At 40.7% G+C, this 24468-nt stretch overlaps 1 protein-coding gene and 1 long non-coding RNA gene across 4 annotated transcripts in view; one reads left to right on the forward strand and one right to left on the reverse strand.

The window, feature by feature from the left end:
* Nucleotides 1–957: 957 nt before the first annotated feature.
* Nucleotides 958–18502, reverse strand: PTHLH (parathyroid hormone like hormone). 2 transcript variants are annotated; one of them, XM_075855751.1, is made up of 6 exons: nt 18312–18502; nt 9996–10134; nt 7785–7851; nt 6917–7035; nt 3319–3717; nt 958–1458 (listed from the first exon to the last, which is right to left on the reverse strand). In XM_075855751.1, exons 4-6 carry the CDS (start codon nt 7015–7017, stop codon nt 1449–1451), a joined length of 510 nt encoding a protein of 169 aa, XP_075711866.1. In that variant the 5' UTR covers nt 7018–7035; nt 7785–7851; nt 9996–10134; nt 18312–18502; the 3' UTR covers nt 958–1448. The 2 variants fall into 2 exon arrangements, with proteins under 2 accessions (XP_075711866.1, XP_075711867.1); XM_075855752.1 differs by having other exon boundaries at nt 9996–10150.
* LOC142748619 (uncharacterized) overlaps nt 18371–24468 on the forward strand; it is a 73350-nt gene continuing 67252 nt past the window's right edge. Inside the window, exons 1-2 of one of the 2 annotated variants that reach the window (XR_012882278.1) lie at nt 18371–18509; nt 20924–21010. This is a non-coding gene — a long non-coding RNA (uncharacterized LOC142748619). Of the gene's footprint in view, nt 18531–20923; nt 21011–24468 lie in introns of both variants that reach the window. The other variant, XR_012882277.1, reaches the window with a different exon arrangement.

Below are 24468 nucleotides of genomic sequence, written 5' to 3' on the forward strand. Positions count from 1 at the left end.
TCAACGGTAAATTTAGGTTGCTCCTGGGGATCCTGTCCTCAAAGAGCCCCCTAGGAAATGGGGGCCCTGGACAATTGCCCAGTTTGCCACCCCTTAAAACCGGGCCTGCTCTCTAAGTGTTGTAGTTCCGCAACCGCTGGAGAGCCACAGGGTGGAGACCACTGGTCCAAGGGATCCAGGTTCAGGCTTAGTGACATCATCACACGTGATTGACGATGTCACATAATACTAGGCAGTCAGCCAATTGGACGGCTAAATCAAAAATTCGACTGACAGCTTCAGGGTAGGGTTCACTGTCAACTTCATGGGGTGGAAGGAGGACTTCTTCAGCTGCTGTGACCTTGTGCACTGATAGAACGCCCAACCGCAGTCTGTCCCTGCAGGTATCACCCAGGCTTTACCATTTTGAAGCAATAATGCTGCAATCAACGTGCAAATGCAAAAAAACTAGACCTTTGTGGTCATTTGGCATAGGGAGGGATCTACAGCTGCTTTTATTCGGAGCGCCCTGGTTCCTGAACGGAATGCCAGAATTACAGTGAGGACTGACACTTTAGGAGAAGGTAAGAGATAATGCATTAAATGTAAATTCATGTCATTCAGGGCCATTGGAAAGCTGGGTGACAACGAACACGGTAATAGATTCCATTATTGGTTGTCCGGCATATGTTTTCTGTGTAGGAGACCAAGATATCGATGACGTATTAAGACTTTCCACAAAAGGACAACTCAGGGATTTATATTTTCCAGGTCATTGTGGATTTTAGGGGGGTAGGGCTATTTACCGACCACACCCCACAAATAATATGAGCTGCATCTTTAAGTACAGTCCACTCTTCCTATAAATAATGATGTATTTTTTCCATTAATACTTGGTGTTTATGGGAACGTGGGTTGTAAATTTGGCCCCGATCACCTGGGGTTCAAAACCAGACAGCGCTTTGCTTACTTTGGACACTGGATTTATTACACATTCTGTACAAATTCCGCCAGTCGCCACATTTCATACATGCACAAAAAGAGAAAAAAACGTAAAAAATAATAATAATAATAATGTTCAATTCAATATAAAAAAATAAAATAAAAAAACACATAAGATCTTGGCGAGTTCTGGACATAAAGTGCAACATGAAACGGGACGCCAGCAGCACAAGGATTAAAAAAAAATATATATAACACAATAAATACAGAATTCAACCAATAAATAAGGGGAGGGGGCCGCAAGGGGGGGCGGCTGTGCAGTATTACAGACGGCGGGGGGAGAACAGCGCACATGGGGTCCGGGATGGTCTCTGATCATAAAATATTTACAGGAAATAAATACATAACAAATGTGCAAGTCCAGAATGTTTTTTCCGCTGCACTCCCCGCTCTCTTTTATTATTTTTTTTTTCTTTTTTTTTCTTTTTAATGTCTTTTCAATAGAAGTGGAAGCTCCAGTTGAATCCTCATTGCGAGCTGTGAATAAAAAAAATGAAGGGTTAATTTAATATTCCAAAAATTGTCAAAATGTAAAGAAACAATAAAGACAAAAATACACACAAAAAAAAACAACAACAATTTAGTCGCTAGGTGGGAAGACTATCAGACACGTGATCATGGCGGCTACGTCGACTGCCGGTTTGGCTAGCTGACGGCAGGAAAATAGACATTCGAAGGGTACAGCCTCAGCCCGAATAGGGCAAATCTGAAGTGGAGGTGTCCGACTACACTGTTACAGGTCAGGGCAGGAAATACCATCATACTACTATTTAGTGGATTTTGTAAAAGGGGAGGGGCTATGACAACCTGTCCTTTATTTTATTTATGAATTAATTAAATTATTAATTATTATTTTTTCAAATGATACATATCTAAATTTTATTTTTACATTTTTGTCGTACCAGCGGAAAGTCATAAATGTAAAAAAAATAAATCTAAAAAATTTGTAGTTTTGAAATGTTACAGGTCAGGACAGGAGACAGATCATACTATTCTGCGGAGCGGCTCTGACAACACTTCCTTTATTTATTATATTTATAATTTGATGAAATTCTTAATTTTAACAATTGATTAATTTCAATTTCTATTTCATTATATATTTCTAAGTTATTTCTTTTTTTTTTTTTTAATGAGATACAAGTGGAAAGTTTATTCAGTGAAATTGAAAAAAATGGGAGGGGCTATGACAACCTCTCATTTATTTATTTAATTTATGAATTCATCCATTTTTTAATGAATTTTTTAAATTTATCTCTAATTTTATTTTTGTAAAAAAAAATTCTATCAGTGTAAAGTTAGAATTTTTTTTTTTTTTTACAAAAAGTTACGTTCCAAAACAATTCTGCAAACGTACTAGTATTTGGCCTAGACAAAAATTTCCTTCAAAAATAAATCCAACTATATACGTTAACCCTTAGAAAAATAAACCAGTCATATTTCCTTAAAGAGTGGGAAGTGCAGAGAACATCTTCCATTATACGGAGATGTAAATTTGTTGTTGCCGACATATTTGGGGGTAGGATGGAATGTCTTGAAACCCGTTCTCTCTAGAAACTGAATCTCCCTGTACAAAACTCTGTGGATAAATAACTGTATTAGTTGTGGTTTTCAGAGGACGCTCGTCCAGAATGCACTTAAATTTCACCGTCTTGCAGTAAAATTTGCAGCTCGCTTGGAAAGTCACAGAACGCGTCAGCCCACGCATGGGGGCGGGGGGGGAAGAGGATGGTTTGAGTTTTAGGGTTAAAAAATGATCACGCCTTGAACGTCCGGCATTATTATATTTCTTCTATGGGAATGTTATTTTTTTTTTATTATTATTTTTAATAAATTTTGCACAAAGAATTTAGCAAATAATTTTTTTTTTTGTTACAAATTTTGTATATATTTTTTTAAGAATCCAGTGGGGGAATACCGTCCTAATCTTAATCTGGGCATATGCGATCATCAATTAGCTGTACAAGCATGCACGTTCCCTCGGCTGAATAGACAAATTGTTTTTTTTTATAGCGAAAGGGAAGTAACAGGATTGCATAGGTTGAGAACCAACTTTTTGGATTGTCTTCCACCTCATGGGAGACATCAAGGGACAGACTGACTGTCCCTAGACACAGCACATTGACTTGGAGTGGACCCTCAACTCTCCAACTTATTAAGTGACAGAGATAAGAGTCCCCCCCTTTATTCTCGGGTCCTTCGCTTACAGGATCGGCCAATGGGCTGCTTCCGGCAACTTAGGGCCCGGTTTAGGATCCTGCTTTACGTGTCCACATGTTGTATTGTTGAATAGAAATTCCACCAAGTCTATGCCAATTCAGCCCAATGCTGTTTACTGACCTGATTCCCAGCTCTTCCCACCAAAGGTCCGATCCAGGCGGATCCCACAGACTTTCTAATGCTGACCGCTCTCTCCTCTTCCTCTTTTCCTGCTCCTTCCTCTTTCCTGGTTTGCCCTTCTTCTTCTTGCCAGGAATCTTGGGTGGGGGATCCTTGAAGCTCAGAGATTTGTGTGTCTCCTGAGTCAAGTGACTTGTGACTGCTTCCTCTTCGCCCACCAATCGCAGGGTGTTAAAGTTCTTGACGCTGGGGATTGGTCGTGGCGATTCATCTGGCGCTGCTCGTATTTCTGCAGTGTTCACTCCTTCTATGAGGCTCTGTAGGAAGATTCTGCGGCGGAGTTCTTGGAGAGATCGGCCTTTATCATGGAGAAGCTGATGTTCCGAGACGGCCCTGCGCCTAAGAAAAGGAAAAGCAACGTGTCAATAGAGGAGTGACCAACCCAGTAAAGCCTCAGATATAACAGGCAACCTAAGACCGTCTTATGTAAATAAACCCTCATCATTATATCCCGAAAATCTCAATTCTCAACATTTTCAAAATCTCTGCTTGCTGTCAGTGAATGGTAGCATCCATTCTTTCAATTCCTCGCCATATTAGAAATCTCTGTTTGCTGTAAGTAAATGGAAACATTTATTGCTTACATTCAAATACATAAAACCTATCCTGTCCTAGTCCTGCTCACGCGGCTGCAGTTTTTTTTACTAGGCAATCCTACAAAGTCGAACCCCAAATCTATGTCCTTTCCTAGACTCCAGGCAGATTACCTACACTGATACACTGAAAAAGCTCATCAGATATGTGAGCAGGACTGGGTAAGGAAGGGGTTGTAGCCTCTAAATGGAAACATTGAATAGTCATATTTACTGACAGCAAGCACATATTTTGAAAATGGTCAGAAAGTTAAATAGAAAGACTATTAGAAAATTGCAGAGAGTGATTATGCATATATATATATATATATATATATATATATATATATATATATATAGTCCCAGTTGTGGGTGTATGTGCTGCGTAGGTTCCCACCTCAGAGGTCTTCTTGTCGTGGCAGGTGGGCTCACACAATTTGATTAAAATGTGCGCTAAGAACCTCCCTATTGTAAGTAGATTAGGCAGTAATGAATATTTATTTATATGTAGTGGCTTAGGTGGCATTAGTGTTCGCAGCGTGCTGTCGCCATTTTTTGTGTGCTGTATTTATATTTCTATAAGACTGGACAAGCCCTTTAAGTTATTGCTCCTGATTGCTTTACTGCTGTTGTTAGCAGGTGGAGTGATTCGAAAATACTGACATTATATCTGGATTGCGTTTATGTCTGACAGCAGTTCCTGGATTTGGTGGTCCAGATGTCAGAGATTTTAATATGTGGCTTCGTGTGATGAGCTGAAGCGTTTTCACATCTGACATGAACATCTTGAAAAGGAATCCGTGGAGAGCCAGAGCGTGTAGCGCCTGACCTCAGAACACCTCACACCCACTACAGACGCCCCTATATACATGTACAACACACACTGCAACAGGGAACCCCACTGAATGTGTTTCTACTAAATATATATGAGAGTATGATCTCTGGTGCCCATAGTGGTGTGACCCACAGCTGCCCCACTACCCAGCAAAAATGCAACGAAAACTGTAATATCCTTGTGGTCAGTCAGTTGCACATTAATAACAGTCAGCAATACAAAACCTCAGATAAGGGAGAAGACGTTGCAGTCGCAGCTGGGTCCTAGTGCCTGAGGGGGCCCCATTTACCTCTGTGCCAAATAAGAGGATAGCAGTACTATAAATGGCAAGTTATGGTTGGGGACCTCGGTGCAGATTTTGTAAGCAGCCCAAAAGCTTAAAGGGGTTCTCCACGCTTTGGACAATGCCTACTTGTTAAAATTGTCTGTTGACAATAAGCTGATCACAAAGCATCCTCCAGCCGGAACCCTAGCGATCAGCTGTGATCTGCAGGAAAACCTGGCAGTAAGTGTTCAGTTTCTCTGCAGTGCCACCACAGGTGAAATGAAGTATTACAGTGTCCATTCATATCAATGTGTTGTCTGTGTAATACAGGAGAGATAGAGAGGGAGAGAGACGCTCTATGTAACCGTTCTTCTCTCTACCCAAGTGATGAGGATCCTGAACAGCAGACCCCCTATATTAACTCCGAATTCCCTAATAGGATGTATGACGATGGGTTTTCTAAACTGGGCAACCCCTTTAAGTTACGTCTGATTCATGTAGATCTGTTATAAATGCTCATAGGAGGGTACATGCACGGGGATGAGGGGCTGGTAGATGTAAAGACTCATCGCTAAAGTGAATGACCCTTAACACCCTAATAACATAACTGCAACGTGTGCAACAAAACAGAACTGCAGCTTTTGTTATTGCTCATGAAGCCAGAAACCTTGGACGTCTGCTCTTTGTGCCAAATGATTAATATGTAAATGGAGGGGGGGGGGGCTGGCAGCGTCGCATGTGGGGTATACCGCCTGAGACACTGCTGAGTCTAGTAATAGTATTCTAGTAGTTATTGGTATTACAAGCCGAGTTATATGGGGGTTTTCGCCTTCATGCAACTTTCACGTGCTGCTGCAACACCCGTTCTTGCCCCCACTCACTCAGGACGGTATAGTCAAACAATCTGATGATCGTCGCCCCTTTTGGTGGTTTTGGGGTATTGCCCGGGCTGTTTGCAGCACTAATGGGGTGTCTGATCCCCTGTGGTCCCTTCTCCCTCCCTGTTTAACCAGCCTGGAAACACAATACAGCGTTTATCTGAACACGGTGCCTGGGGGGTTGCTGCTCCTGTTGGTGTGAGAGGTTGTCTCCCGTGCAGATATAATTAAACGTCGCCCGTAAAATTTTCATGTGCTCACTTGATTCCTGTCCGAATCGTCTGGCAGGATTATTCCCTTTATGTGGGTGTCAGTTTAATTTGCCAGGAGACAGGCTTGGCTATAAACGCGTGAGCGTCGGGCACGTGTCGATAATTGTACGTACACGATAAGAAAGAAAACAAAAAGGGCAGAAGCAAGAATGACCTCATCACTGCATAATAAAAAGTTCTGCAACTTTCTAATATGGTTGAGTTTATAGTCCTCCCCGTTGTCAAGATCTCTGCTTGCTGTCAGGGAATGTTAAGCATTTTGTTTACAAGCAGACGTGACCTAGTCCTGCTCATGCAGTCGAGGGTTTGTTACAATGTATTAGAGTAGAAAATATTCTCTGTGCTGTAGACACAGCAGCAGCCCAAATCTGTCTCCTGTCCTGGGCTCTCAGTCTGATCACTCTTATCTACACCAATACATTGTAACAAATCATTATCTCTGTGAGCAGGACTAGGCCACCTTTCCAGATTATATAAAGGGGTTTTAGAAACAATCATTCTGATTCATATCATCTTTTAAATCACCAGACAATTGGAGACAATGGGCAAAGCGATTGCCCACTGAATCTTTATGGCGAGCTGACGGCGAGGGGGTGAACCGTTTTGTTCATCTCCCGATCCGCACGCAGACTTTTGTACATTTGCATGCACACTTATGTATACAGTATATATACACATACACTGGTGTGTTAATGAGGACAGAGCCAGTCTCTTACACTCTGCCGTTGAGCCCCTGCGTTGGTCTCCCCTGAGCGGGGAAGGAACAGCTTAAGATGAAGACCGCCAAACTGCAATGTGGAAGGAGGCTCCGCAACATCCTGAGAATAGCCAAGACCTGCGTGGAAGAAAAACGTTATCAGCGACAGAACAACATGGAAAATCTGGAGCCTGTGAAGCCGACGGTCATACACCACAATAGACAGGACCATGAACAGGCATCAGACGAGCCGGCACATCAAAAACCACATCAGAGAGGCGAAGGCAATAGAGGTACCAAGAATACAAAGAAAGGGCCTCACAGGAAGAAGCGCAAATACAGACAACATTTCTAATCTCTTAAAGCCGAGACCTAAAGAGGCCGGAAAAAGTACCAAGTGCCTAGACGACATGTGAGTTGTCTGTCCCCCGACACGTACGATAATTACACCAACTAACGCACCCCTTTAAATAGTTAACCTTCTGAAAGACAGACACTAAGCACCATGACATGCTATAGTGAAAGGTAGACCGCAACCTTGAACCTAAGTCTCAGACCACATCTTAAATCTTATAATAGTCCGAGAACGTTATAAGAGGAGCGGCTGATATCAGTCACACATATGATGTCATGTCTCTGGAGGGTCTGAGCACTGGACCTATGTGACATAAAGTAGTCATCTTGAGGGGAGGTTTCTGCACATCCTCTTACCCATCCCATTGAAGAACACTACGCTGGCTGATAACAGAGAACAATAGTTTACATTCAACTGCACAGCAAATGAGAGAGAATAGACTGCCGGCGTAATGTCCCTTTATATTACACGTATACTAAGAATGGAAGATGTGGAATATAGACTCGGGACAGATAATACTGTAGGCACTTACCTGTTGAATATTTCCAGGACTTCCTATCTACGGGATAATCTTTTTTTCCAGAATAAATAGAAGGAACCTGAAAACATGGAAAGTACTGTGTTATAATAACCTGTATATAATTGGTTGTAATCAGAATAAATGATCTTCTCCTGACATACTGCCGTACTGACAGGTAGCGTCCGTCCCCCCCCCCCCCCAGCATGGCTGCACAAATAACATTTGCACATTATACAAACGTTATAACTGAGGCTCCAGGTTGAGGTATAGCCGACTGGACACCTCACTAATGCCTGCTGTTAGTTTGACAGTTTTGCAGCATATTCTAATCATTTTATGGCCATCGGTTTCTATCCTCAGTGCTTTTCTAGGATAGTCTGATTTATTGCCCATAGGGGCGCCCTTGTAACATATTTTTCTTCCCACTAGGCAGAGACAAAGAGAGCTTCATAGTGGAATCTTTTTCGATGCCTTCACATACTAACCTTGCCATGTCCTGCCTAGGTAGTGGACCCAAACTATGCACCCACCCCATGCCAGTAACGCTATATGCTACCATTACCAATACCCATGACCACCGTACATATAATAGGGGCAACCAGTGCTCCATCAAACAGCTGAGGTGCCTAATGCCCATGAATGCCCATGAGTGCCCCATCCACACCAGCCCATTGATGAGAGTTCTTATCATGTCCCCCATAATTCCCATACTATAGCACTATCCTGGATCGCTTGGCAATGTCTTACAGTCATAACGTCTCGTGACTCCCAAATCCCAACTTTTAACCTAAAAGTGCTGTTTTCCCAATCATATGACGAATATAAACCCAGCACATTCCTTATCAACCATGTGCAACAACTCTCATCCTCCACAGCCCAATCTATGTGTCAAAGTTTATGAAATTGCGGAATGGAGTTCTATCTAAACTCCGGGTATTAGACTTGTGGGGGAGTTCAGTGAAATATTTCTATAATCTCTGCATGAAACACAATGATTATTTTAGCTTGGAAAACTCGTGGGTTTTGGATGCTGACTGTATATGGAACGGGATCAGACTGAGGTTTGTGTGCGTTCCATGGGGAGGTGAGAGGAGGCAGACGGCTCGATTTCTGACCCCAAATACACTACAGGATCTGCGGCACCTGAGCGTAGACTGTATGACAGCGACGGAGAGGAAATGTGACAATGGATGGGAAATGCAGAACTGTTTATAAAGTTACTTTGAAACAAATGTGAGTCTATATAGATAGATAGATAGATAGATAGATAGATAGATAGATAGATAGATAGATAGATAGATAGATAGATAGATAGATAGATATGAGATAGATAGATAGATAGATAGATAGATAGATAGATAGATAGATAGATAGATAGATAGATAGATAGATAGATAGATAGATAGATAGATAGATAGATAGATAGATATGAGATAGATAGATATGAGATAGATAGATAGATAGATAGATAGATAGATAGATAGATAGATAGATAGATAGATAGATAGATAGATAGATAGATATAAAATATACATAATAGATGGAGGTATAGATAGATAGATAGATAGATAGATAGATAGATAGATAGATAGATAGATAGATAGATAGATAGATAGATAGATAGATAGATAGATAGATAGATAGATAGATAGAAAATATACATAATAGATGGAGGTATAGATAGATATGAGATAGATAGATATAAAATATAAATACTAGATGTATAAATAGATAGATAGATAAATAGATAGATATAAAATATAAATACTAGATGTATAAATAGATAGATAGATATAAAATATACATAATAGATGGAGGTATAGATAGATATGAGATATATAGTAAATCACATTACCCCATATTAAGCATATTCTAAGTATTCCCCGTGTCCCCCCTCTATCTATAAGTTTACCTCTCCTATAATATTACACATTTCCACTATTCCTAAGTCTCTACGTTCACACTTGGCTCCTTACACCTCTTCTGTTATTGAAGGGCACATCATACACATCTAATAATACAACCCTCCTATTATAATCAGCTTCTACAAATCCCACTATGACTTTGGTAACACTTTTGGTTCTACATTACTTTCAGTCACTCATTTGTCTGGTACCCCCCAACTGCATGAATATTGCTCCTCTACTACTCCCCTCAGCAAGCTCTTCTCCACTACTCCCCCCAACATGCAGCCCACCCATAGGGTAAAGTCTTTGCACTTACTTGCGCTCTGCTGCTCTTTGCCTGTGCTCACTGTGTGTAGTAATCCCAGTACTGATGTGATGTAGCAGTGCTGGACTCCAGGAAGGAGCTGTGTCCTTTGGCTGTGTATGAGGGAAACTGGATTCCTTTTCAGTGAGCTCTTAATAAAGACAAAACTGTGACATCATAAGCCACATTCCCCTTTTCCAGTCATGTTTGCTTCATTGATGTTGGGACATGTGACCCACCACCCCTTTTAACACTTCTTCCATAGTCGATGGAGCTGGTGCAAGCAGTGGGAGTGCACGAGAGCCTCACCTGTCACTTTTACACCCTCCTGTCTCATTAGGTGGGTCTTCTCAAGAGGGAGAGTTATTGCCGCCACTCCTTCCTCTACGGCACCACAAGTACTTTGCAGAACTTCCCACAAACTTGCTGCCTGTGGCAGATGGGTGGTCACGCTGCAAAGTGGCTGGGGATAGAACACAACCACAAGTGTGTGTTCATAAGACCAACAATGTAACCACTGTACCACAGCCCTTCAAAGAGCCCGACTATATACAAGGACTGTTATAGGTTTTCCTAAGGACCCCCCTCTTCCTTAGAAGAACTGTTTCTTGTGATGTGGAGAATGTGTATTAGGAAAAAAAAAAGACATCCCGGTATAAGTGACATTCCCTTATAAGAGCATCGCACTCTTCCCAGGCATGGCTGCGTCCTTTATGGATCATTCCATAGACCTGATGAAGGTATCTGAGACTTTCACACCAGTCTGGTATCTGAGGATTGCCTCCGACATGCAGGATACATTGGAATTTGGAGGGGGAGATTTATAGGGTTGCAACGTATTAGGGAAGAATGACTGGCAAATTTCCCTTTTGGTAATATTTATGGCCATAGCTGCTTTCTAGATTTGTGCCATTTGTAATTGTGGGCAAGTAAATAACATGAACGGATGCAGAGAATGGAACTTTATGTGGCTAAGATGGGAAGTGAAAAGAATAAAAAATAAATAAAAAATAAAATATCATTTTCAAAAACATTCTAATTTTCCAAAAAATTCTAATTTTGGCAAAAATTCTTAATCTCATTTTCCCCAAACATTTTATTCTCATTTTCCCCAAAAATCTTATCGTTTTCCAAAAATTTTTTATTGTCATTTTCAAAAAGATTCTTATTCTCATTTTGAAAACAAAAATACCTACAAAACGGACAGTTTTTAGCAGGTTTTTTTTTTTTTTAGCACTAATTACATTTTTATTAATGTGTGCCTCCATATACCGAATATATTTTTCTGCAAAAAAAAGAAAAGAAAACTTGTATTACTTTACACCCTGGTCTCTCTGTCCTTCCCTTTTTTGGAAGTCAGTAAAAGAATTTCAATTGCAGAGGTTGTCTCATCGCAGATAATTCCATTAATATGAATTGGCTGATTGCTGCAGGTCCGTCTCCCGATACCCCCGAAAAATAGATGATGTTGTCACCTGATCATTTCCCCTGCCGCGCCTGCTGCAGGTAGAAGTATTACATGGCGGCCATTCAGATTAATGGCCGAATCTTCCAGACATAGAGCCCCTACTGGAGGGCTCCTCTTTATGATATCTGTATGCCCTAATACTACATATGGAGAGAGGTTGTCCTAATTGGACAACGCCTTTAATAAATGTAATATATTGATATATCTAATGACATAATAGAGCAAAGTCGGAGCCACTTTATCTCCTTTCAGCTCCACTCGGCTTTTTTTGGAGCCAACATGATCCACTCATTACAGTCAATGGCCAACCATGTGGCTGCAGGGAAGAAGCCAAGTGGAGCATATGGGAGACAAAGTGGCATAGTGCTTATCTAGCGCCTCTACTGCTTCGTTTTAGTGACTGGCAGGAGTTATAGCGGTCGGATCCCTGCCGATCGGACATTGATGGCATTTCCTAATAATACACCAACGTCTCCGGTGTACAGAAAGAATATTAACATACAGTAGAGACATTTCCTGGTGCGGGAAAAAATTGTCATGGAAATAACAGCCATAAGCCGCTGCAATGTAGTAACCACATTGTAAGGCCTCATTTACACGAACGTAATATACGCGCGTGCGACGCGCGTGCTTTGCACGCATGTCGTACGCACCTATATTAGTCAATGGGGCAGTTTAGACGATGCGTGAATTGCGCTCAGCGCGTGTGGGCAGAAAAAAACTCACGACATGTTCTATAATCGTGCGTTTTTCGCGCACTCACGCACCCATTGAAGTCAATGGGTGCGTGAAAACCACGCATGCCGCACGGAAGCACTTCCGTGCGAACTGCGTGATTCGCGCAAGAGCTGTCAAACTCCTGAATGTAAACAGAAAAGCACCACGTGCTTTTCTGTTTACAAACATCCAAACGGAGTGTCAAATTCGAGATGAGCGCACCGAACTTCACCGGGTTCGGCCAAACTCGTTTTGACCGAAACTGGTAAAAAATGTTCGGGACGTCAGGAGACAGTCACTGTCCACGGTGCTGAGAGCGTTAAACTGGTTCAGCACCATGGACAGTGACTTCCGCTCCGAAAATCCATGAACCTGTAAAAAAAAAAAGACGTTCTGACTTACCGATAACTCCGGTCCGACCTCCCGGGATGACAGTTCAGTCCAAGTGACAGCTGCAGCCAATCACAGGCCAAGCACAGGCTGCAGCCAATCACAGGCTGCAGCGGTCTCATGGACTGCGGCGTCATCCTGGGAGGTGGGGCCGGATGACAAGAGAGGGACGCGTCACCAAGGCAACGGCGGGGAGCCCGGACTGGGGGAAGCAGGAAGTTCTTGGTAAGTATGAAAGTCTTTCTTTATTCACAGGTTGGTGTATATTGTGTTCGGCATTCACTGTCGAGGGTGCTGAAAGAGTTACTGCCGATCAGTTAGCTCTTTCAGCACCTTGGACAGTGACGGGCGTCGACTAGCCTCATCTCTATGATGGCGGCTGCGCGAAAATCACGCAGCCGCGCATCATACACGGATGACACACGGAGCTGCCAAGTGCCTTTTGCGCGCGCAAAACGCAGCGTTTTTTGCGCGCGCAAAACGCACACGCTCGTGTAAATGAGGCCTAACACTGAGGAAAACGCCTCTACAATGCACAGCACACATAAACAGGGATAACAGGGTTTTGACTGGAGTTTTTCTTTAAGAAATAATATGTCCACCTTTGGGCATTATTTTACAGTTTATATTTAGAAAAAATCTACATGAAAAGGTAAGTCATTTTGTAAATACATTACTTATGTTGTACTGATCCTGAGTTACATCCTGTATTATACTCCAGAGCTGCACTCACTATTCTGCTGGTGGAATCACTGTGTACATACATTACTTATCCTGTACTGATCCTGAGTTATATCCTGTATTATACTCCAGAGCTGCACTCACTATTCTGCTGGTGGAGTCACTCTGTACATACATGACATTACTTATCCTGTACTGATCCTGAGTTACATCCTGTATTATACTCCAGAGCTGCACTCACTATTCTGCTGGTGGAATCACTGTGTACATACATTACTTATCCTGTACTGATCCTGAGTTATATCCTGTATTATACTCCAGAGCTGCACTCACTATTCTGCTGGTGGAGTCACTCTGTACATACATGACATTACTTATCCTGTACTGATCCTGAGTTACATCCTGTATTATACTCCAGAGCTGCACTCACTATTCTGCTGGTGGAGTCACTGTGTACATACATTACATTACTTATCCTGTACTGATCCTGAGTTACATCCTGTATTATACTCCAGAGCTGCACTCACTATTCTGTTGGTGGAGTCACTGTGTACATACATTACATTACATATCCTGTACTGATCCGGAGTTACAGCCTGTATTATACTCCAGAGCTGCACTCACTATTCTGCTGGTGGAGTCACTGTGTACATACATTACATTACTTATCCTGTACTGATCCTGAGTTACATCCTGTATTATACTCCAGAGCTGCGCTCACTATTCTGCTGGTGGATTCACTGTGTACATACATTACATTACATATCCTGTACTGATCCGGAGTTACATCCTGTATTATACTCCAGAGCTTCCACTCACTATTCTGCTGGTGGAGTCACTGTGTACATACATTACTTATCCTGTACTGATCCTGAGTTACATCCTGTATTATACTCCAGAGCTGCACTCACCATTCTGCTGGTGGAGTCACTGTGTACATACATTACATTACTTATCCTGTACTGATCCTGAGTTACATGCTGTATTATACTCCAGAGCTGCAGTCACTATTCTGCTGGTGGAGTCACTGTGTACATACATTACATTACATATCCTGTACTGATGCGGAGTTACATCCTGTATTATACTCCAGAGCTGCACTCACTATTCTGCTTGTGGAGTCACTGTGTACATACATTACATTACTTATCCTGTACTGATCCTGAGTTACATCCTGTATTATACTCCAGAGCTGCACTCACTATTCTGCTGGTGGAGTCACTGTGTACATACATTACTTATCCTGTACTGATCCTGAGTTACATCCTTTATTATACTCCAGAGCTGCACTCACTATTCTGCTGGTGGAGTCACTGTGTACATACATTACATTACTTATCCTGTACTGATCCTGAGTTACATGCTGTATTATACTCCAGAGCTGCACTCACTATTCTGCTGGTGGAGTCACTGTGTACATACATTACATTACATATCCTGTACTGATGCGGAGTTACATCCTGTATTATACTCCAGAGCTGCACTCACTATTCTGCTTGTGGAGTCACTGTGTACATACATAAATTATCCTTTACTGATCCTGAGGTACAGCCTGTATTATACTCAAGAGCTGCACTCACTATTCTGCTAGTGGAGTCACTGTGTACATACATAAATTATCCTGTACTGATCCTGAAGTACAGCCTGTATTATACTCAAGAGCTGCACTCACTCTTTTGCTGTTTTGATGGAATTCAAGGGAAAGAACAAGTTTGTTGCCATTCATACCCCTAAGGCCTCATGCACACGAACGCGGACCCATTCATTTCTATGGACCCATGCACACGACCGTGGTTTACACGGACCGTGTGGGGCCGCAATGGCGGACCGTAAAAACTCAAGACAAGTCATTTTATGCGGTCCGGTTCCATTGAAGTAAATGCACATCTTCTATGTAAATGGCCCGTGATTGCGGACGGCCCGCGGATGACACTCTGCGGCCGTCCGTGCACACGGCTATGGCCGTCTGCATGAGACCTAACAGCTTAGTTGAGCTTCCATTCCTTACATCAAATGACTGTACAGGGTTTGGTGTAAAGATGAATACAAATCACCAGAGCAAAATCTGTGCAGACACTGAACAACCAGGGGATGCTGTAAGATTTCAGCTCTGGAGCCCGCAGAAATATGATTAAAGGTGGATATACATTTTATGTTTCCATTTTTGACCATTAAAATAGATAAAAAAATATACTGGAAAAACGCCACACACAGTAGTAGTACAGTACGTATTCGCTACAAATTATTACAGGGCATTTTAGTTTGTTTATTTAAAGTTTTGTTCATGTGTTTTGAAATATAACGTCATCAAATGAAAATTAACATTAATGGCATATCCATGGGCAATTCATCAGGCAAGATGTTGGCTGCGGAACCTCCATTCTCGAGGTGGGACCCCGACAAGTACCCATCATACATTTATGGCATATCCTGTGGATATATATGTCTGAGATGTTAAGCATACGTCCATCATTGTACTCACTATATAGAGCCTGTGCTGCAGTCACAATTTTACTGGCTGTTATGGGAAACAGTCAGCAAGCTTGTGGACAGACACACCCCTAACAGCTTGCCTAAGCTCCTATAATGCAGCAATTAATATTTCCTACATCAGATGACTCTACAGTGCTTAATGTGAGTAAACGTAAATCACCAGAGTAAGCTTTCTTTCAGTATTATGAATGCAGCTCCGGAGTATTATACAGGTTGTAACTATTTATATAAAAAGTTAAAAAAAAGCAGCACTATACAATAACATCTGAAAGGGTGCACGCAGGACCTCCAATAATTCTGAATATACAGTGCCCACCAAAAGTTCCGGAACACCCTCATAACATTTGAACGGCTCGAGGTAGAGGGTTGAAATTTGGTGGTATTTAATGGGGTCATAAAATCTACCAGTTAACGCCAAAAACAAACACCCCTTGGAGCGGTGGCAGCAAATCTTACATGGCACGGGGGGTCGAGTGGGGGCTCATTTGAAAGCTCTTTTCAATACAAAAACAATGTCGCAATCGATTTTGAGATAGGATTTTTCTTAAGCTTTTTCATCGTTACTCGCATGTTTGGCTCTTCTGGATATTGCTGCGTCTTTAATTGAACCGGTTATTTGGAAACGGTGAACGGTTCTTTTAACAGTTGACGATGAAATTTAGATCACGGATGGGATAAGCGGCATTGAATAAAGCCGCTACTTCTTCATAGGATCTTATTTTTTATTTGCCATACCCTCTCATCATCAATAAAGTCATCGTTTGCATTTTGGTCAAATGCATTTTGTGATATGACAATAGAAATGTACAAAAATGAAAATTACTCCGAATTAGCGCTCTCCGAAATTCACAAGCGACGACCGGAATGTGTCCACATGAAATCACGTTACAATCGTAGACAAGGTCCATTTTGTATTGCTGAGGCCGACATCTCAGTCCACATACCAGGCTTTTGTCATACTTAAGAAACCGAATGGGGTGCTAAGGGTATGTGCACACGGCCTATTTTGAGACGTAAGTCGGCCGTTTTACGCCTCGAATTACGCCTGAAAAGACGGCTCCAATACGTCTGCGAACATCTGAACATTGCTTGCAAAAGACGGCGCGTAAAAAGGCGCCCGTGAAAAAGAAGTACACGTCACTTCTTTGGACGTTTTTGGAGCCGTTTTTCATTGACACTATTGAAAACAGCTCCAATAACGTCCGTAATGGACGGCGCGAAAAACGCGAGTAGTTACAAAAACGTCTAAAATTCAGGAGCTGTTTTCGCCTGAAAACAGCTCCGTAATTTCAGACGTAATGTTAAGACGTGTGAACATACCCCAACCATTCTTTTGGGATATATGTGTATGTGTGTGTGTGTATATATATATATCACAAAAGTTATTTTAGATACTGAATAAACGATAGTTCATTATTGTAGACCAGTACTATAGGAAATGCTCGGCCCAGTAAAGCTCTGTTCACACATCTAATTTATAGTCATTATGCAGATATTTCACACAGCGTGACTCTGACATTAGTAATGCTTGGCTGTGGGAAGGGAGATGATGTCTCTGGAACTTGTTTTAGGAACCGAGTTGTCAGTCCACGTTTAGTTGTCAGCTGATAATAACTCCTCTACTGGTGTACTAGGTGGATGTGTCGCCTCCCAAGATGACAATCCGGGGGTGTGTTGATTTTTTTTTGGGGGGGGGGGTAAATCTGGATAATTGTCTGTTCAGCTCCTGGATCCTTTCTAGATACTGTTTTATGTTTGACTTTGGCTCCTAAAATTTCCAACTACAAAGTGCATCCCCAACCAGTCTATCTCCTATCTATCTATCTCTCTCTCTCTCTATCTATCTATCTATCTATCTATCTATCTCCTATCTATCTATCTCTCTCTCTCTCTCTCTCTCTATCTATCTATCTATCTATCTATCTATCTATCTATCTATCTATCTATGTCATATCTATCTATCTATCTCTGTCATATCTATCTATCTATCTCATATCTATCTATCTATCTATCTATCTATCTATCTATCTATCTATCTATCTATCTATCTATCTATCTATCTATCTATCTCATATCTATCTATCTATCTATCTATCTATCTATCTATCTATCTATCTATCTATCTGTCTATCTATCTATCTATCTATCTATCTCATATCTATCTATCTCATATCTATCTATCTATCTATCTATCTATCTATCTATCTATCTATCTATCTATCTATCTATCTATCTATCTCATATCTATCTATCTATCTATCTATCTATCTATCTATCTATCTATCTATCTATCTATCTATCTATCTATCTATCTATCTATCTATCTCATATCTATCTATCTCATATCTATCTATCTATCTATCTATCTATCTATCTATCTATCTATCTATCTATCTATCTATCTATCTATCTATCTATCTAATCTATCTATCTATCTATCTATCTATCTATCTATCTATCTATCTATCTATCTATCTATCTATCTATCTATCTATCTATCTATCTATCTATCTATCTATCTATCTATCTCATATCTGTCTGTCTGTCTGTGTGTCTGTCTGTCTGTCATTACTACATACCTGCACATAACCACGCCCCTCTATAACGGCTGCGGGTCAGAACCACAACAACAGAGAGCTCATAGTAACACCCAGGAGCAGCCAGAATCTCCCGCTCTGAGCACAGGGGGCGTGTCCTGTCACATGATCGGTCTCCCGAGCGCTGCTGGGAATATTGTGTTTTATTCTGGATCGTCGTAGTCTGTGTCCGGCGCTGAGGTGAATGTGTGAGGGGATGAGGTAGATCTTGTATGTTAATGTAATTATGTGGTAAATTTGCTTATGTGAAGCAATGTAAAGAGAGGTATGAGGTGGATGTATATACTGCAGAGAAATGTGAAATATCTACAACATATATGAATGTGATAAATATACATGGGAGATATGTTTGAAGTAAATACTGTAATATATATATAATAAAAATATGTGGGGTATGTGTATATGAGGCGTATATATATATATATATATATATATATATATATGTGTGTGTGTGTGTATTTGTATCCCCACCTAAATCCTGTTACAATCCTAAAGTGTGAACATGGCCTTGGTGTATCTGTGACAAACAATTGTGAGGTAAATATATCTGCATAAAAACGAAACTTATAGGGGGTCTTTACATATGTAGAAAATATATGTGAGGTAAAGTGTATCCCCATGTAAATCCTATCCTAGTAGAATCCTGAAAGTGTGAACATGGCCTTATGTGAAAAACAGTGGAGAGGTGAAAATATCCGTACAAAAAGTAAAATGTCAGGTAAACAGGAGGTGATAATATATATGAGGTAAATATGGCTGAGGTAAGTGTATGAGGTAAATATATCTGAGGTAAGTGTATATGAGGTAAATATATCTGAGGTAAGTGTATATGAGGTAAATATATCTGAGGTAAGTGTATATGAGGTAAATATATCTGAGGTAAGTGTATATGAGGTAAATATATCTGAGGTAAGTGTGTATGAGGTAAATATATCTGAGGTAAGTGTATATGAGGTAAATATATCTGAGGTAAGTGTGTATGAGGTAAATATATCTGAGGTAAGTGTATATGAGGTAAATATATCTGAGGTAAGTGTATATGAGGTAAATATATCTGAGGTAAGTGTATATGAGGTAAATATATCTGAGGTAAATATGGCTGAGGTAAGTGTATATGAGGTAAATATATCTGAGGTAAGTGTATATGAGGTAAATATATCTGAGGTAAATATGGCTGAGGTAAGTGTATATGAGGTAAATATATCTGAGGTAAGTGTATATGAGGTAAATATTTAGGTGGTATTTATATATGTAAGTTAATACAGCTGACGCCAGTGTATATGAGGTTAACATAAGGTGGTCATTATATATGTGGAAATATGTGTGAGGTAAGTGTATATGAGGTAATAATTAAGGAAGTTATTATATATGTATGAAATATGTGTGATGTAAGTATAGCTGAGGTAAGTGTATATGAGGTAATCATTAAAGATGTTATATGTGTGAGGTAAGTGTATATGAGTTTAATACAAGATGGTCTTTATATATGGAAATATGTTTGAGGTAAATTTAACTGAGGTAAGTGTATGTGAGGTAAGTATTTAGGAAGTTATTATATATGTAGGAAAAATATGTGAGGTAAGTGTTTCCCGCCTAAATCCTGAATACGTGTGAACACGGCCTTAATGTACATGTGACAAACAATTGTGCGGTAAATATATCGTATAAATGCCAGGTAAATACAGCTGAGGTAAGTGTATACAAGTTCAACATAAGGAGGTTTTTATATATGTATGAAATATGTGTGAGGTAAATATAGCTGAGGTACGTGTATATGAGGTAAACAATTAGGAGCTCAATATAGGTGTTGGCAATATGCGTGAGGTAAATATAGCTGAGGTAAGTGTATACAAGGTACACATTTAGGGGGTCATTATATATGTAGGCAATATATGTGAGGTAAATATAGCTGAGGTAAGTGTCTCCATGCCTAAATCATAACCTCATAGAATTCTGAAAGTGTGAACATGGACGTAATGTATATGTGAAAAACAGTTGAGAGGTAAATATATCTGTCTAAAAAGTTAAATGCTGGGTAAACATTTAGGATGTCATAATATATGTGAGGTGAATACAGCCGACGTAAGTGTGTATCGAGTATGGCTGGGTGATTAATCGAAAAATAATCGACGTCGTCTTGCGAATTTCGGCTTTATCAATTATTTTCTCCTGGTTTAGGCCTCATGCACACGAACGTAAAAACGCCCATAATTACAAGCCGTAATTACAGGCCCATAGACTTCTATTGGCCACGAGTACCTTCCCGTATGAAAAATATGGAACATGTCCTATTTCAGGCCGTAATAACGGCACGGGCAGGCCCATAGAAGTTTATGGGGCTCCCGTAATTACGGGTGGCTATGTGTGTGGACGTGGAAGGCAACTATAAGGGGCTTTATAATGTGTGGGGGCAGGTATGGGGCATTATACTGTGCGGGAGCAGTGTCGGGGTATATTATATACAGTAGAATACAGCAGGCTTGGGATAAATATTAATTCAATGGCGTAGCATGCAAATAGGGGGTGTGGCCTAAGAAATCTTTCAATAATCGGAATCGAGGTTACATGTTCAATTAATGGTGATTTTTATTTAGGTCGTTATTGCCCAGCCCTAGTATGAAGTAAACATTTAGGAGGTCATTATATATGTAGGAAATATGTGTGACGTAAATACAGCTGAGGTAAGTGTATATGAGGTAAATATTTAGGAGGTACATTATATATGTAGTATCGAGTAAATATATATAAAGTAAACACGTTGGAGGTAATTGTATATGTGACAAATATTTATGAGGTACCGTAAATACACGTGATAAAATTTATGAGGTAAAGATATATGCAAGTAAATGTGAAATATTTATATTATCATCCTCATCATGTCTGTTGATCAGATGATGGTTGTTGAGTGCTGCAGTCTGTACCATCACCAGTAACATACAATGGGATATTTATAGTGCATATTTCCGGTGACATGAAATAACATGAGCAGATAAGAATAGGAACAGGATCATACCTGGGAACGCTGCATATGAGCACAAAGTCCAACGACTCCGAGGTCACACTCCATCATTTTTTCTCTGTTCACATACAGTAAAGGGTTATTACACCCAAAAAGTATTTATGTATGTATAGTGTTTGTTACCATCGTACCACACATTTAGCTAATACTGAATATATTAAAATATTTGCTATGTGCTTTATACAGTATACAATAATGATTTCTAATATTTCTATATTTTACAATCTAGTTAGTAAGTATGCCATAAGTGTAGATCTCCCACCCATAAAAATTTTTAGTATTCGAAAAACGTCCGAAAACACTCTGTGTGAACATACCCTAACAGACTACAACAGGTGCAACTGCATCAACATGGGGCAAAATAGGGTAGAGTTCATCCATTCTTTTTAATCTAACCGGGTTACTTTAAAGAGGACCTGTCACTAGGTCATATCAGTTGAACTGATTTTTTTTTTCTTGCTGGCCCCGCTTGTTCCAGAGATATGGCCCACTGTTGGGTTTTTGGACTTTGCGAAGGCATTAGACGTCTAATGGGTAAATTAAGGTCTATAGGATTAGAAAGTATATTTTGTATTTGGATATCCAGAGAGTTGTGGTCAATGATTCCAACTTTGAATGGTACTCGGTTATAAGTGCTGTACCCAAGGTTCAGTGCTGGGACATCTATTATTCAACTTATTTATTAATGATATAGAGGATGGGATTAATAGTACTGTTTCTGATTTTGCAACTGACACAAAGCTATGTGTCACGTTGAATTCGTGGACCCACTGGGCCGTACCGCCTTCACGGTATGGCAGCTGGCCAACAGGGCGCAGGTCACAGTCTATAGTTCGTATAGTGTACCTGTGGCAGCTTGTACAGTAGCAAGGCAGGCTCGGCTGGGAGTAGGCAGGTAGACGTCAGGCGTGGAGTAGCAGGACAGGCGCGGAATACAGCACAGCACGACTACAGCTCAGCACGGCACTTGACCAGGATACAGGTACGGGGAACACTGGCAACTGGAAAACACTAGGAGACCATTTGCATAGACAAACTTTGGGTACGACAACAACGCTCAGGCTCAGGGAGGAAGGGGCTGGGCCCTTCTTATAGCCCAGGGTGCTCTCGGAGCAATCAGCTCAATCTCCCACCTGCGTGCGCTTTGGATTCTTAAGTCTGGACTGAACTCGCCAGCGGACCCTGGTGGTCACTGTGGAACAGGACAGCCGTATGTGCAGACATCTCTGGAGAGAAGGGCGTCGACTGGATGGAAGGAGTTCGTGGTCAGCGACCACGGATGTTACACTATGTAGTACTGTTCAGTCTATGGAAGATGTTCATAAATTACAAGCCGATTTGGACACTGACTGTTTGGGTATCGACTTGGCAAAAGAGGTTTAACCCCTTAGTGACCACTAATACGCCTTTTCACGTCGGTCACTAAGGGGCCTTAGGCTAGGCTGACACCTTTTAACGTTCGTCTAGTCTAAGTCCTGCACGGGTCTCCTGTGCAGGCTGGAGCCGGGGCTCTGCTGTCTGATGACAGCTGAGCTCCTGCTCCAACGCCCGCGATCGAAGTTTACTTCGATCGCGGCCGTTTAACCCGTTAAATGCCGCCGTCAATAGCGACCGCGGCATTTAACTTTGTTTACAAAGGGAGTGAGCTCCCTCTGTCACCCATCGGCGGCCCGCGAATCGCGGGTCTCCGATGGGGTGTCATGGCAGCCGGGGGCTTGATAAAAGCCCCCAGGTCTGCCCTGGACATATGCCTGTTAGGACGCGCCGGAGGCACGTCATAACAAATTGCCTGTCAGATTTACACTGACAGGCAATAATGCTCTGGTATACGAAGTATACCAGAGCATTATATCAGCGATCTGAAGATCGCACAGTAAAGTCCCCTAGTGGGACTAGTGAAATCAGTCATCAAAGTGAAATAAAGATTATTAATAAAAATTACAGTAAAAAAATAAATAAAACCATTTTTTCCCATAAACTGGTTTTATTTAGTAAAAGTGTAAAAAAGAAATAAAAGTACACAAATATGGTATCGCCGCGACCGTAATGACTCCATTAATAAAGTTAATATGTAATTTAAACCGCAAGGTGAACAGCGTAAAAAAAAACCGCAAAAAACAATGGCGAAATTGCTATTTTTTTCCATTGCCCCCAAAAAAGTCATAATAAAAATGAATCAATAAGTCCCATGCACCCCAAAACAGTACCATTCAAAACTACGTCTCGTCCCGCAGAAAACAAGCCCAAAAAATCACTACATTGATGGAAAAATAAAAAAATTACGGCTCTTGGAAAGCGACGATGCAAAAACAAATAATTTTAGTTCAAAAGTGTTTTTATTGTGCAAAAGTCGTAAAACATAAAAAAAACTCTACATATGTGGTATCGCCGTAATCGTACCGACCCATAGAATAAAGGTAACATGTTATTTACGTCGCACAGTGAACGGCGTCAATTTAAAAACGCATAGAACAATGGCGGAATTTCAGTTTTTTTTATAATCCCCCCAAAAAAAGTTAATAAAAGTTAATAAAAAAATTATATGTACCCAAAAATGGTGCTATTAAAAAGTACAACTAATCCCGCAAAAAACAAGTCCTCATACAGCTATGTAGACGAAAAAATAAAAACGTTATAGCTCTTTGAATGCGACTATAGAAAAACGAATAAAATAGCTTGGTCATTAGGGCCTAAAATGGGCTGGTCACTAAGGGGTTAATGTGGATAAATGTAAAGATATGCGTCTGGGTACCAACAATCTGCATGCATCATATGTCCTAGGTGGAGCTTTATTGGGAGTGTCACTTGTTGAAGAGGATCTGGGTGTACTTGTAGGTCATAGACTAAATAGCTTGCAATGTCAATCAGCTGCTTCTAAGGCCAGCAAGATACTGTCGTGTATTAAAAGAGGTATGGACTTGCAGTACAAGGACATAATATTACCACTTTACAAAGCCTTAATGCGGCCTCATCTAGAATATGCAGTTCAGTTCTGGACACCAGTTCATAGAAAGGATGAAAAAAAGAAGAGCAACTAAACTAATAAGGGGCATAGAGAATCTAAGTTATGAGGAAAGATTGAAATAATTAAATCTATTTTGCCTTGGAAATAGACAACTA

This window comes from Rhinoderma darwinii, chromosome 3 (assembly GCF_050947455.1).
Source record: "Rhinoderma darwinii isolate aRhiDar2 chromosome 3, aRhiDar2.hap1, whole genome shotgun sequence".
In the NCBI taxonomy this organism is placed as follows: domain Eukaryota; kingdom Metazoa; phylum Chordata; class Amphibia; order Anura; family Rhinodermatidae; genus Rhinoderma; species Rhinoderma darwinii.

Bases quoted from the DNA above. Each gene is read 5' to 3' on its own strand.
- PTHLH (XM_075855751.1), bottom strand. From the start codon at position 7,017: ATGTTGCGGAGCCTCCTTCCACATTGCAGTTTGGCGGTCTTCATCTTA. The intron at 3,718-6,916 runs GTAAGAGACTGG...TCCTTTTCTTAG, and splicing joins CAGGGGCTCAACGGCAGAGT to GCGCAGGGCCGTCTCGGAAC.